The sequence below is a fragment of the Nerophis lumbriciformis genome, linkage group LG03 (genome assembly GCF_033978685.3).
Source record: "Nerophis lumbriciformis linkage group LG03, RoL_Nlum_v2.1, whole genome shotgun sequence".
Classification (NCBI taxonomy): domain Eukaryota; kingdom Metazoa; phylum Chordata; class Actinopteri; order Syngnathiformes; family Syngnathidae; genus Nerophis; species Nerophis lumbriciformis.
In genome coordinates, this window is record NC_084550.2 from 37,260,207 (window position 1) to 37,273,762 (window position 13,556).

Here is a 13,556-nt window from a genome sequence, read left to right on the forward strand (position 1 = left end):
AATTAAAACATATCTTACGTGGTACTGTCAAAATTAAACGAATTGTATCAAACAAATGAAATATGAAAAAAGTAAGAAATAAAATATTTGAACTCACAAGTTGTAAGACCCATTGGACGCCGTATAAGTCCAATGGGGTAGTCGGGTGATTCGAGTGAAAAAGGCGGGCAAACCATTTCTCCTTCCTCGTCTCACAAGATGTAGTTTCTCTTAAGTATCCTTCTTGAAAATGGCCTTACAAATATATATATGCCACCTAATCAACATTTTGCTCTTCTTTGCGAGTACCGGTGAGTTTTCTGTGGCTTTCAGTGGATTTCTATGGCTCTGGTGCCACTCCCTGTTTTCACAACTTGTGATTGGATACTCACTTGGGACTCCCAAGTGAGTATCCAATCATAGGACGCGTACATGTCAGGGCCAGCTCGAAGGCATTACTGACAACAACTCGCGATATGATTGGCTATCACAATTATCTATCAACCGTATGTGCCCGTTCACTTACAGTGCACAGACATTGTTGATTCTGAAGGACCCGGGCAGATTTGGTTACAGCATGGCAACATAAGCTAGCTGAATTCTGATTGGATACGGGAAAGTAAATTAAAAATCACTATTGTCTTTAATTGTGATCATGATTTTTGGATATGTTAGGCCAGCAGAGAGGGCTTTGCTGGCCCTGACGACACACCACTGCCGAAAGTATTACGATTGTTTGTGTGTATGTGTCCTTCTATGTATATGTGTCCTTCTATAGGAGGTTCAGTACTGCACTGCAGATATGAAGATCATGTCGGAGCACTCCAGCAATCCAGACAATAGGCACAAGAACAGATACATCAACATAATGGCCTGTGAGTACAGAAAACAACAGTTTTAGTGGTTATTTCTATTTCATAATGTATACTTTGTGACTACTTAGAAAACGGAGTTTAGTAGGGATGTCCCGATCCAGGTTTTTGCACTTCCGATCCGATACCGATATTGTTTTTGCACTTCCGATCCGATACCGATACTGACCTATCCGAGCATGTATTAAAGTTTAAAGTTATTTAGCCTACTTAGTTGTCAGAATCATGTTGAAAAGGGTTTTAGTACTCTTGATAACAACTAGCCAGCTGAATTAGGGGAGTTTGAATAATACACAATGGTTGGTAACAAGAAACTGACCTGTTTATTCAAGGATAAACACAAAATAGACAAAATTATACATGACAAACAGAAATGGCATCATTGAAACTAGGGCTGGGCGATATGGCTTTTTTTTTAATATTGCGATATTTTAAGGCCATATTGCGATACACGTTATATATCTCGATATTTTGCCTTAGCCTTGAATGAACACTTGATGCATATAATCACAGTATGTTGCACAGTGAAGTACATATTCCGTACAATTGACCACTAAATGGTAACACCCGAATAAGTTTTTCAACTTTGTTTAAGTCGGGGTCCACTTAAATTGATTCATGATACAGATATATACTCTCAGATATATACTATCATCATAATACAGTCATCACACAAGATAATCACATTGAATTATTTAGATTATTTATAATCCGGGGTGTGGAGGGGGGCGCCGGATGTAAGTGTCAAAAAGACAGCCAAAAGAGTTTGATATGAGAATAAATCTAAAATTAAAATATAGGGTAGAAATGCACCCATTTGCAGGAAATGTAGTCTTGATTTTAAAAATTTTCTTTCAAGGCTTGCATGTCTACATTAAAACATTCTTCTTCATACTGCATTAATATATGCTACTTTTAAACTTTCATGCAGAGAAGGAAATCACAACTAAATAGATCACTAATTTTTTCATACGGTGTTGATCTGGAAATTTTTGCCTCTGCATTTTGATGGTGTGGACGTGTGGCACCGAACGGAGATAAGCGTCTCGACAGACGTTACAATATTTGAACAATGATGACGAAAACGGTTTTCTCTGTCGTGTCCGTGTGTCGAAAATTGTTATGCGCTTATTTTTTTTATTTGATTTTGTGCGTGGCATAGATTTGTCGTGCGCAGAGGACGTTTGAGCAGGCGCGCACCTTAGCGGCTGCGCTAGCATCACAGCTAACGTTAGCCATGCTGCTACCTCTCTGCTCGGGGAGGACGTATACGTATGTGACGTATGACGTGACAGTATGTGACGTGTGTGAGAAGGTGCGCTTGCTGTCTGTGAGAGGGAGACACAGAAAAGAGTGAGAAGAGCCTGTCGTGTAATTCCAGCAGCTAAAAGCAACTGCGTGAGATTCCACAGACCTGTGGATGTGTTGAAGGTGTGCTGAAAAATGCGGAACGGAAATTACGGAGCAGCAGAAAAGTGGAATGTATTATTTAAATCGGTGCGTTGGAAAACACGGACCAGAGTTTTTTTTTTAAACTGGATCTGGATCGGCATTTTTCCATGCCTTGCCGATACGCATTTTTTGGCAAATATCGGCGGCCGATCCGATCCAAATATCGGACATCCCTAGAGTTTAGTGAACTGATCAACTTTCATTAAAACCACAAACGCCGGCTGACTGCAATTGCTCCTCCACTCCAACAATATTTACATTTGAGGCATATGGGCTTGGGGGTAATTAGGCTGAAAATCAATACACGGATAAAAACGCATGCATTGCCGACTGTAAGTAAGTAAGTACATTTTATTTATAAAGCGCTTTTTACAGATAAAATCACAAAGCACTGTACAAAACATAGGTGAAGTAAAACAACAATTCAATTTAAAACAACAGAGGCAACATCATAAAAAGGATACAAAGTGGATTAGAAATGATAGTTAAGAGGTGCATTAACTAAAATCTTTACTTAAAAGAGAAGTTTTCAAATGTTTCTTAAACGTTTCAACACAGTCAAGATCACGGAGAAACTGGTGCAAGTTGTTCCAGAGTCTAGGACATGGGTGTCAAACTCTGGCCCGTGTAATTTCACTTGGCCCGTGAGGCGATATCAAATTAATACTAGAGCTGGCCCGCCGATCATATACAGCGGCGGTGCCGCGGTACACCGCTAATTCTCATTCTTGCCAACCCTCCCGGGAGACTCCCAAATATCAGTGCCCCTCCCGAGAATTGTAACTTCCCCTTTTCGTCCAGTCCAACAAGTGATGGCTCAGTTCCATAATATGTGCGGTTTTAGCACGCACACAAAAGTGAATGCAACACATACTTGATCTTCAGCGATACAGGTTACACTGAGGGTGCCAGTATAAAAAAAACTTTAACCTTGTTAGAAATATACGCCACACTGTGAATCCACACCAAACAAGAATGACAAACACATTTTGGGAGAACATCCGCACAGTAACACAACAGAACAAATACCCAGAACCCTCTGCAGCACTCGGTGTAGAATGCACCCCCTGACGGGAGTGTTATATCAACTAAAGCCCACACTTAAAGTTTCCACGTGCAAGATTGAATCTATTTAAAAAAGGTATTTAATAAGAAGCCAAAAGTGCAAAAACAATAATGTTCGTGTTGGAGGAGTTGTGAATGAATGAAATATGAAATATGAAATCCGTGCTACAGTCTGCAGGTGTACCTAATGTTGTGACTGTAAGGCACGCCCCGAGGACTGTGGAATACGAGATATTATGACTGATGAACACCTTTGTTCGATAATGAGGGTTGCCTCAGCTCAAAGCCTGAGCCCCGACATTAATGAACTAGCATCCAAGAAAAGATGTCAGGTATCTGGCTTGTGCACAACAGATTAGATCAGTGTGTTGCAAACTCAACAGTTTAAAGTCCTGAATGGTTGGTTTATTCATTATTTTATTTTCAAATTTATTAGCCTGTGGAAAAAGTTAATGTTGATATTTACCTCAGAAGGCTGCAAATAGAAAAGAGGCATTACATTTTTATTTAAATTGTATTTGAAAAGCCATTGATATTTTCTAATTATTATTATTATTATTTGAAACTTGATTTTGCATGTCACTATAAAGTTATATAAGCCTTACTTGTTCAATATTCAATGCAAAACTTGTTTGGGTCCCTATTAAAAGGTTAATTTGTTCAACGTTGGCCCGCGGCTTTGTTCAGTTTTAAATTTCGCCCCACTCTGTATTTGAGTTTGACACCCCTGGTCTAGGAGCTACAGCCTGGAATGCCAGGTCTCCACGGGTTTTAAAACTGTCTGGAAGTGGTGGTGACAAACCCCAAGATGCAGAGATGGCAGGCTTGGTGCAGGAAAACATGATTTTAATGTCCCAAAAATGCAGTGAAAACACGAACCAGAAACAAGGAAACAGGCAAACTTGAGACAGCAAACAGGAATCAGGAAACCAGGAACCAAGGAGAACTGGAGGCAGCAAACAGTCTAAAGCGTTCGGCACACCGGAACAGCTCAAAGTCCACAGCATACAGCTAGTAATACTCGGTGTGCCAGACTGCCAATCAGGTACAGGTGAGGGAAACAAGAGCTCAGGGAAACATACGGGGAGAGGAACCAAAATAAGAACGCTGACAAGAAATAAAACAAACGAGAAAAAAACAAAACATAACCCAACTGTCAGTGAGAATCCTGACACAAACGAGTTTTTGGGATCTTTAGAAGACCCTGGCCTGAAGACCGGAGGCTGCGCCCTGAAGAGTAGGGGCATAGCAAGTCAGTGATGTACTGAGGGGCCCCACCATGCAACGCACGGAATGCCAGGACTAAACTCTTAAACTCAATGCGGAATTTAACGGGAAGCCAATGAAGACTGATAGAACGGGGGTGATATGGTAGGCTGACCATATTCTGAAATCCCAAAAAGAGGACACATATATGCGTGCCAAGGCGGGCAGCACGCCAAGGCCGGGACTAGGTGAAAATTTGCCAATGATACTCGAACTTGCTTTATAAATAATACATTTATTTAAATAAAGCATTTTTCTCCTCTGTTGACAGCAGTGTTGAATTTTCAAAATAATAATAATAACTGGGATTTATATAGAGTTCATAACTTTTATGGACAGAATTTCTAGGCGGAGTCTAGGCGTTGAGGGGATCTGGTTTGGTGGCTGCAGGATTAGGTCTCTGCTTTTTGCAGATGATGTGGTCCTGATGGCTTCATCTGGCCAGGATCTTCAGCTCTCACTGGATCGGTTCGCAGCCGAGTGTGAAACGACTGGGATGAGAATCAGCACCTCCAAGTCCGAGTCCATGGTTCTCGCCCGGAAAAGGGTGGAGTGCCATCTCCGGGTTGGGGAGGAGATCTTGCCCCAAGTGGAGGAGTTCAAGTACCTCGGAGTCTTGTTCACGAGTGAGGGAAGAGTGGATCGTGAGATCGACAGGCGGATCGGTGCGGCGTCTTCAGTAATGCGGACGCTGTATCGATCCGTGGTGAAGAAGGAGCTGAGCCGGAAGGCAAAGCTCTCAATTTACCGGTCGATCTACGTTCCCATCCTCACCTATGGTCATGAGCTTTGGATTATGACCGAAAGGACAAGATCACGGGTACAAGCGGCCGAAATGAGTTTCCTCCGCCGGGTGGCGGGGCTCTCCCTTAGAGATAGGGTGAGAAGCTCTGCCATCCGGGAGGAGCTCAAAGTAAAGCCGCTGCTCCTCCACATCGAGAGGAGCCAGATGAGGTGGTTCGGGCATCTGGTCAGGATGCCACCCGATCGCCTCCCTTGGGAGGTGTTTAGGGCACGTCCGACCGGTAGGAGGCCGCGGGGAAGACCCAGGACACGTTGGGAAGACTATGTCACCCGGCTGGCCTGGGAACGCCTCGGGGTCCCACAGGAAGAGCTGGACGAAGTGGCTGGGGAGAGGGAAGTCTGGGCTTCCCTGCTTAGGCTGCTGCCCCCGCGACCCGACCTCGGATAAGCGGAAGAAGATGGATGGATAGATTATATAGCGCTTTTCTAAGTACCCAAAGTCGCTTTACATGTAGAACCCATCATTCATTCACACCTGGTGGTGGTAAGCTACTTTCATAGCCACAGCTGCCCTGGGGTAGACTGACGGAAGGGACCCCATCAAGTCATAAAAATGGGGTCCCACAGTAAATTTTTGGGGTCCCACTTTTTTGTAAGCGTTTTGAAAACAAATGACAAATGTATGCATTATCCTGTTCACCCAAGGATCTGAATGAATTCTGAAAAATTGTGCGTGTCCGCCTTTGTAGTCCGTGGCGACGACGTAGTCGATCAACTTCTTATTTTTCTCTATCTTCTTGTTTTTGGACATTGAAAGCGCTAAAACATACCGGTATAGTGAGAAGTACATTAAAAAAAAAGTATCCAAGGAACTTTAGTTATTAGAGACTTCCGGTTGGACGGTTTTTCACGGGACACATTTCCGTTCGGTGTTGTTGTTTCCGGATGAGGAGATGCTGATTGAAGTAAAGTCTGAATGTCATTAAAAAAGTTAGCTCCATCTTTTGACACTTCTTCTTGAAGATGATCTGTAAAACATCATCTATGCAACATTTTGACCAAAGAACCACCATTACATGTTATGTAGACCACAAGGAAGAAAAAATAAATAATAATATGACTCCTTTAATGCGCCTTATAATCCGGTGCACCTTATATATGAAAAAAAGATAAAGAAATAGACCATCCGGTGCGCCCTATGATCCGGAAAATACGGTTGGTCACACAGGATCTTGGCCTGACGGGACTTTCGGACCCATACTTGCCAACCTTGAGACCTCCGATTTCGGGAGGTGGCGGGGAGGGGGCGTGGTTGGGGGCGTGGTTAAGAGGGGAGGAGTATATTTACAGCTAGAATTCACCAAGTCAAGTATTTCATATATATATATATATATATATATATATATTTATATATATATATATATATATATATATTTTTTTTATATATATATATATACGTGTGTATATATATATATATATATATATATATATATATATATATATATATATATATATATATATATATATATATATACACACACGTGTATATATATATATATATATAAAATAAATACTTGAATTTCAGTGTTTATTTATTTACACGTATACACACACATAACACTCATCTACTCATTGTTGAGTTAAGGGTTGAATTGTCCATCCTTGTTCTACTGCCAATCAGTCACTATTTTTCAAACCATGCTGAACACCCTCTCTGAAGATGCATTGATGTGTGGCACGCACAAAAGTGCTTTCATCAAATGCACTAGATGGCAGTATTGTCCTGTTTAAGAGTGTCACAACATTGCTGTTTACGGCAGACAAACTGCTTTCCGGTATACAAAAACGGGACTGCTGTTGTTGTGTGTTGTTGCCACGCTGGGAGGACGTTAATGAAACTGCCTAACAATAAACCCACATAAGAAACCAAGAACTCGCCCTCCATCATTCTACAGTTATAACGTGATTGGGCAGGTATGCTGTTAATATTGTGGGTTAGCGAATTTCCGCCTGAATTTCGGGAGATTTTCGGGAGAAAATTTGTCCCGGGAGGTTTTCGGGAGAGGCGCTGAATTTCGGGAGTCTTTCGGAAAATCCGGGAGGGTTGGCAAGTATGTTCGGACCCCTGGATACACTGTATATAAAGACAAATATTTGTGTCTGACAAAGTTTATATATTATATAACGTTCTTGTTACATTATATGTTTTGCATATTCCCCCCCCCCTTATTTTACTGTTTTGTTTTTTAACTCATTCATAGTGCCACCAGGCAATTAAAAAAACAAAAACAAAAACAAAAAAACACTGCACTTTTTTCGACACCCTTGCACTTAATGAAAGGCCAACGATGCCAATGAAAAATATATCCTTTACAGAGAGACCTTGGGAAAGTTTCAGAACCCTTGCAAATATCACCACACACAAAGTGCCTCAAACCCTCTTCAGTACTATAGCGTGTCTCATACAGCTGTGAGCTGTTGTTAACCATCTGCAACGGTCCAGAAGCATTCCATTCTTGTTCACTGGAGTGCATTTAGAAGCAAAGAGCAGGTCTCGGACCGTTAAGTTGTCTGTTAAAGGCCAGTTTGACTATTATTTGGTTTGAGTCTTATTTGAACTATAAAGGTTAATGTGCCGGTGCTTTAGTAGCGACTCAAAGTTACATAATTGCAAAAGTAGCAGCAGGCTGAAACGGGAACTGCACTTTTTTTTTTTTTTTGCCTATCACTCACAATCATTATAAAAGACAAGACTATTGATGTTTTTTTTTATTTTATTTTTTTTTTTACACATTCTAAATATAAAATAAATGCGATCAAAAGTCATCTTATACTGGAGCCTATGGGAGCCGCGCAATTCCGCCTCCAAAACCCTTAAAAAACATCGAAACATCTCCATTGATGTTTTGTATACATGATGTAAGTCAGTGATTTTCAACCACTGTGCCGCGGCACACTAGTGCCGTGGGAAATTATGCAAAAAAATGTCCAAAAAATATTTTTTGCAAATAATTAATCATAACAATGTGCCGTTGTCTAGTGTCTGTGCTGTGTAGAGCTTGGCAGGGTAATCTTGTAATACTCCATATCAGTAGGTGGCAGCAGGTAGTTCATTGCTTTGTAGAAGTTGGAACGCGTCGAGGATGGTTTGTCGTGATCCCAATATGCAGAGCACAGCGGGAGACAGCGTGCAGGTAAAAAAGGTATGTAAGGCTTAAACAAAAATAGGAAAAGGCACTGAAGCATAGGGATGGCTATGTAAAACAAAAGTAAAACTGAACTGTTTACAAAGTCAACAAAAACAGAATGCTGGACGACAGCAAAAACTTACAGCGTGTGGAGCAAAGACGGCATCCACAAAGTACATCCTGTACATGACATGACAATCAACAATGTCCCCACAAAGAAGAATAGCGTACGTAAATAGTCTTGATTGCCAATACAAAGCAGGTGCGGGCAATAGCACTCAAAGGAAGGCGTGAAGCTGCTACAGGAGAACCAAACAGGAAGAGTCACCAAAATAACAGCCCAAGACAGGAACTAAAGCCAACAACAAACTCAAAATAAGGCACGACAACCTGGTGGAGTTTCAGTTGTTAACCTTTTCTGCTGGTGGTGTGCCTCCTATTTTATTTTTTTATGAAAAAATGTGCCTTGGCTCAGAAAAGGTTGAAAAACACTGATGTAATTATATATGTAATTTATGTACGGGCATGTTTATTTTAATATTTACGTATTTTGATCATTTTAAGCATATGCGGTGCATTATTTAAAAAAAATATATATATATTTACTGATTATTACTCACTGCAGACTTCATGAGAGCCAACACACATAATACAACATCACTTACTGTACAAGGTCTGCTGTCATTAGGATGCCGACTACTGGGATGTTCATATATTCCCATTTCGGTAAAGAACATCTTATAATCCTGGGGTGGTGGGAGCTGAGGAGATCAAGCCATTTTCGGGTCCTAAATGGTTGTCAAAGTGTACCAACTTGTCGGAATACCTACTCAGACTTATTCTGTCCAGGTGAGATGCATGATTTATGGTCCAGAATAAACTTACAGGGAACAAGGAAGCAGCAGACCACTCGATGTAAACATGGGGACACACGGTAGTGATCACGGCGCTGCTATATATTGTTTGTCTGTGTTAGCGCTAACAATATCAATATCGCTAATACTTAGTTAATATTCAAGTCACAAAGTATTGTCCCAACGTCCCATTCTTGCTTGATGTACAGCTTAAGTTGTTCAATTTGACGCTTCATAATGCGCCACACATTTTCAATGGGAGACAGGTCTAGACTACAGTCTAGTACCCGCACTCTTTTACTACGAAGCCACGCTGTTGTAAAACGTGGAGAATGTGGCTTGGCATTGTCTTGCTGAAATAAGCAGGGGCGTCCATGAACAATATGTTGCTTGCATGGCAACATATGTTGCTCCAAAACCTGTATGTACCTTTCAGCATTAATGGTGCCTTCACAGATGTGTAAGTTACCCATGCCTTGGGCAGTAATACACCCCCATACCATCACAGATGCTGGCTTTTAAACTTTGCACCTATAACAGTCGGGATGGTTCTTTTCCTCTTTGATCCAGAGGACACGACGTCCACAGTTTTCAAAAACAATTTGATATGTGGACTCGTCAAACCACAGAACACTTTTCCCACTTTGTATCAGTCCGTCTTAGATGAGTTCGGGCCCAGCAAAGCCGGCGGCATTTCTGGGTGTTGTTGATAGATGGCTTTTCGGATGGTTATTTTTTGGATTTTATGGGGAAAGATAGTGGCGCTCCCATTGGCAATAAAAAAAAAATCCATTTCTCTTCATGTTTTTCATAATGATTGTGAACGATAGGCAAAATTCCCCCAAAAAGTGCAGTTCTCCTTTAAGTTTGTTTTAATATAAAAAATGCTAATTTTTGTTTGTCTGTTTTTATGCTCAGATGACCACAGCAGGGTAAAGTTAAGAATGCTGGTCGGCAAGGATTCCAAACACACCGACTACATCAATGCCAACTACGTGGATGTAAGTACCATGGTACGCCATCATCACAGTTCGGTACTTACCTCAATCTTAAGGTCATTGTGGGTACAATAAGAAGGAAAACATACAAGACAGAAACTAGCTTTTGTAGAAACAGCTTTCATTGTTTTGTTTTTATTGAAAAAAAAACCCTAAACGAATAATAAACATAACTAGAGAAAGCAATCAGTAAAATACGCTTGGTAAATGGGACATTTTTGGAATGTTGAAAAAGTGTTTGCCTGAATGGTATACCGCCTTCCGCCCGATTGTAGCTGAGATAGGCTCCAGCGCCCCCCGCGACCCCTTAAGGAATTAAGCGGTAGAAAATGGATGGATGGATGGTATACGTTGTTTAAGAAATGTGGGGAAAAAAGTATTTCAATGGCAATTACTGGGACCCAAAATGTGGCCTTGGGGGAGAACTGAATGTATTGTTGTAGGAATGGTTTGAACCATCCATCCACAGAATATTCCAATGGTTATAAAAGCTATGAAATTCACCTTGGTTGTTTAATTGTACTCACAAACTGACATTTAAAGGCCTACTGAAATGTGATTTTCTTATTCAAACGAGGATAGCAGGTCCATTTTATGTGTCATACTTGATCATTTCGCGATATTGCCATAATTTTGCTGAAAGGATTTAGTAGAGAACATTGACGATAAAGTTCGCAACTTTTGGTCGCTGATAAAAAAGCCTTGACTCTACCGGAAGTAGCAGACCATATGCGGGTGACGTCACAGGTTGTGGAGCTCCTCACATCCGCACATTGTTTACAATCATGGCCACCAGCAGCGAGAGCGATTCGGACCGAGAAAGCGACGATTTCCCCATTAATTTGAGCGAGGATGAAAGATTTGTGGATGAGGAAAGTGAGAGTGAAGGACTAGAGGGCAGTGGGAGCGATTCAGATAGGGAAGATGCTGTGAGAGGCGGGTGGGACCTGATATTCAGCTGGGAATGACTAAAACAGTAAATAAACACAAGACATATATATACTCTATTAGCCACAACACAACCAGGCTTATATTTAATATGCCACAAATTAATCCCGCATAACAAACACCTCAAACAAATAAACAACTCAAACACCTGCACAACACACTCAATCCCACATCCCAAAGTACCGTTCACCTCCCCAAAGTTCATACAGCACATATATTTCCCCAAAGTCCCCAAAGTTACGTACGTGACATGCACATAGCAGCACGCACAAACAGGCAAGCGATCAAATGTTTGGATGCCGCAGCTGCATGCGTACTCACGGTACCGCGTCTGCGTATCCAACTCAAAGTCCTACCTGGTAAGAGTCTCTGTTGTCCCAGTTCTCCACAGGCCAATGGTATAGCTTGACTGTCATCTTTCGGGAATGTAAGCAATGAAACACCGGCTGTGTTTGTGTTGCTGCAGCCGCCCGCAATACACCGCTTCCCACCTACAGCTTTCTTCTTTGCTGTCTCCATTGTTCAGTGAATAAGTTGCAAAAGATTCACCAACACAGATGTCCAGAATACTGTGGAATTTTGCCATGAAAACAGACGACTTAATAGCTGGCCACCATGCTGTCCCAAAATATCCTCTACGATTCGTGACGTCACACACAGGTGTTTTCAGCAGGATATTTCGCGTGAAATTTAAAATTATTGGCATGTGTTGCAATGTTAAGATTTCATCATTGATATATCAACTATCAGACTGCGTGGTCGGTAGTAGTGGGTTTCAGTAGGCCTTTAAAAAGGCACTCAACTTTTTTCACATGCTGTCTTATACCTACCGTCATTTTTAACATGATGTTTGATGTTGTCTTGATGTACCACAAAACCTGACTGAATTGTGTCTTTGGCAGGGCTACAATAAGCCTAAGGCTTATATCGCAGCTCAGGGCCCACTCAAGTCTACTTTTGATGATTTCTGGCGAATGGTGTGGGAGCAGAACGCCGGCCTTATTATCATGATCACTAACTTGGTGGAGAAAGGACGGGTATGTGGCACACATGCAACGCTTATGTCACAATGTTTAACTGTCTACGTGAGCACATATTCCAGAAGAACTCATGTCAGCAACACATTAAATGTCCAGCTTTGCTCTTGACTTGAACTTAACAGCTTTCTAAGAGATGTCGAGGAAACAACTATCACAGGATATTGCGTCCATAAAATCCCATAAAAACATGAAGATGCGAGCTCGTTAACAGAAGCTATTTCTTGCCATTAGAAGTTTAACAAATTGAATGCTTTAATAGTGTATCAAATTTGATACATGCACGCATTGTTCTGGTCCCCAATACTCAAAGGTTATTTTTTTCAATATTTCAGCAGTTAGTATTGCTGTTTCTCGATTGTTTTCCCTGTATTGAGTATGTTAGGTAATATAAGCATACAAACCCCGTTTCCATATGAGTTGGGAAATTGTGTTAGATGTAAATATAAACGGAATACAATGATTTGCAAATCCTTTTCAACCCATATTCAATTGAATGCACTACAAAGACAAGATATTTGATGTTCAAACTCATAAACTTTTTTTTTTTTTTTTGCAAATAATAATTAACTTAGAATTTCATGGCTGCAACACGTGCCAAAGTAGTTGGGAAAGGGCATGTTCACCACTGTGTTACATGGCCTTTCCTTTTAACAACACTCAGTAAACGTTTGGGAACTGAGGAGACACATTTTTTAAGCTTCTCAAGTGGAATTATTTCCCATTCTTGCTTGATGTACAGCTTAAGTTGTTCAACAGTCCGGGGTCTCTTTTGTGGTATTTTAGGCTTCATAATGCGCCACACATTTTCAATGGGAGACAGGTCTGGACTACAGGCAGGCCAGTCTAGTACCCGCACTCTTTTACTATGAAGCCAAGTTGATGTAACAAGTGGCTTGGCATTGTCTTGCTGAAATAAGCAGGGGCGTCCATGGTAACGTTGCTTGGATGGCAACATATGTTGCTCCAAAACCTGTATGTACCTTTCAGCATTAATGGCACCTTCGCAGATGTGTAAGTTACCCATGTCTTGGGCACTAATACACCCCCATACCATCACAGATGCTGGCTTTTACACTTTGCGCCTATAACAATCCGGATGGTTCTTTTCCTCTTTGGTCCGGAGGACACCACGTCCACAGTTTCCAAAGAC

The 13,556-nt window shown here is 41.3% G+C and overlaps 1 protein-coding gene and 1 long non-coding RNA gene across 6 annotated transcripts in view; one reads left to right on the forward strand and one right to left on the reverse strand.

Moving 5' to 3' along the window:
- LOC133583860 (receptor-type tyrosine-protein phosphatase gamma-like) overlaps positions 1 to 13,556 on the forward strand; it is a 941,097-nt gene that overhangs the window by 871,471 nt on the left and 56,070 nt on the right. For all 4 annotated transcript variants that reach the window (XM_061937677.2, XM_061937679.1, XM_061937678.1 and 1 more), the window contains 3 exons: positions 758 to 854; positions 10,339 to 10,421; positions 12,269 to 12,403. In XM_061937677.2, coding sequence (XP_061793661.1) covers positions 758 to 854; positions 10,339 to 10,421; positions 12,269 to 12,403 — 315 coding nt within the window. The remainder of the gene's footprint in view (positions 1 to 757; positions 855 to 10,338; positions 10,422 to 12,268; positions 12,404 to 13,556) is intronic.
- LOC133583923 (uncharacterized) overlaps positions 1 to 13,556 on the reverse strand; it is an 84,377-nt gene that overhangs the window by 56,744 nt on the left and 14,077 nt on the right. The gene's annotated exons all lie outside the window — the stretch shown is intronic.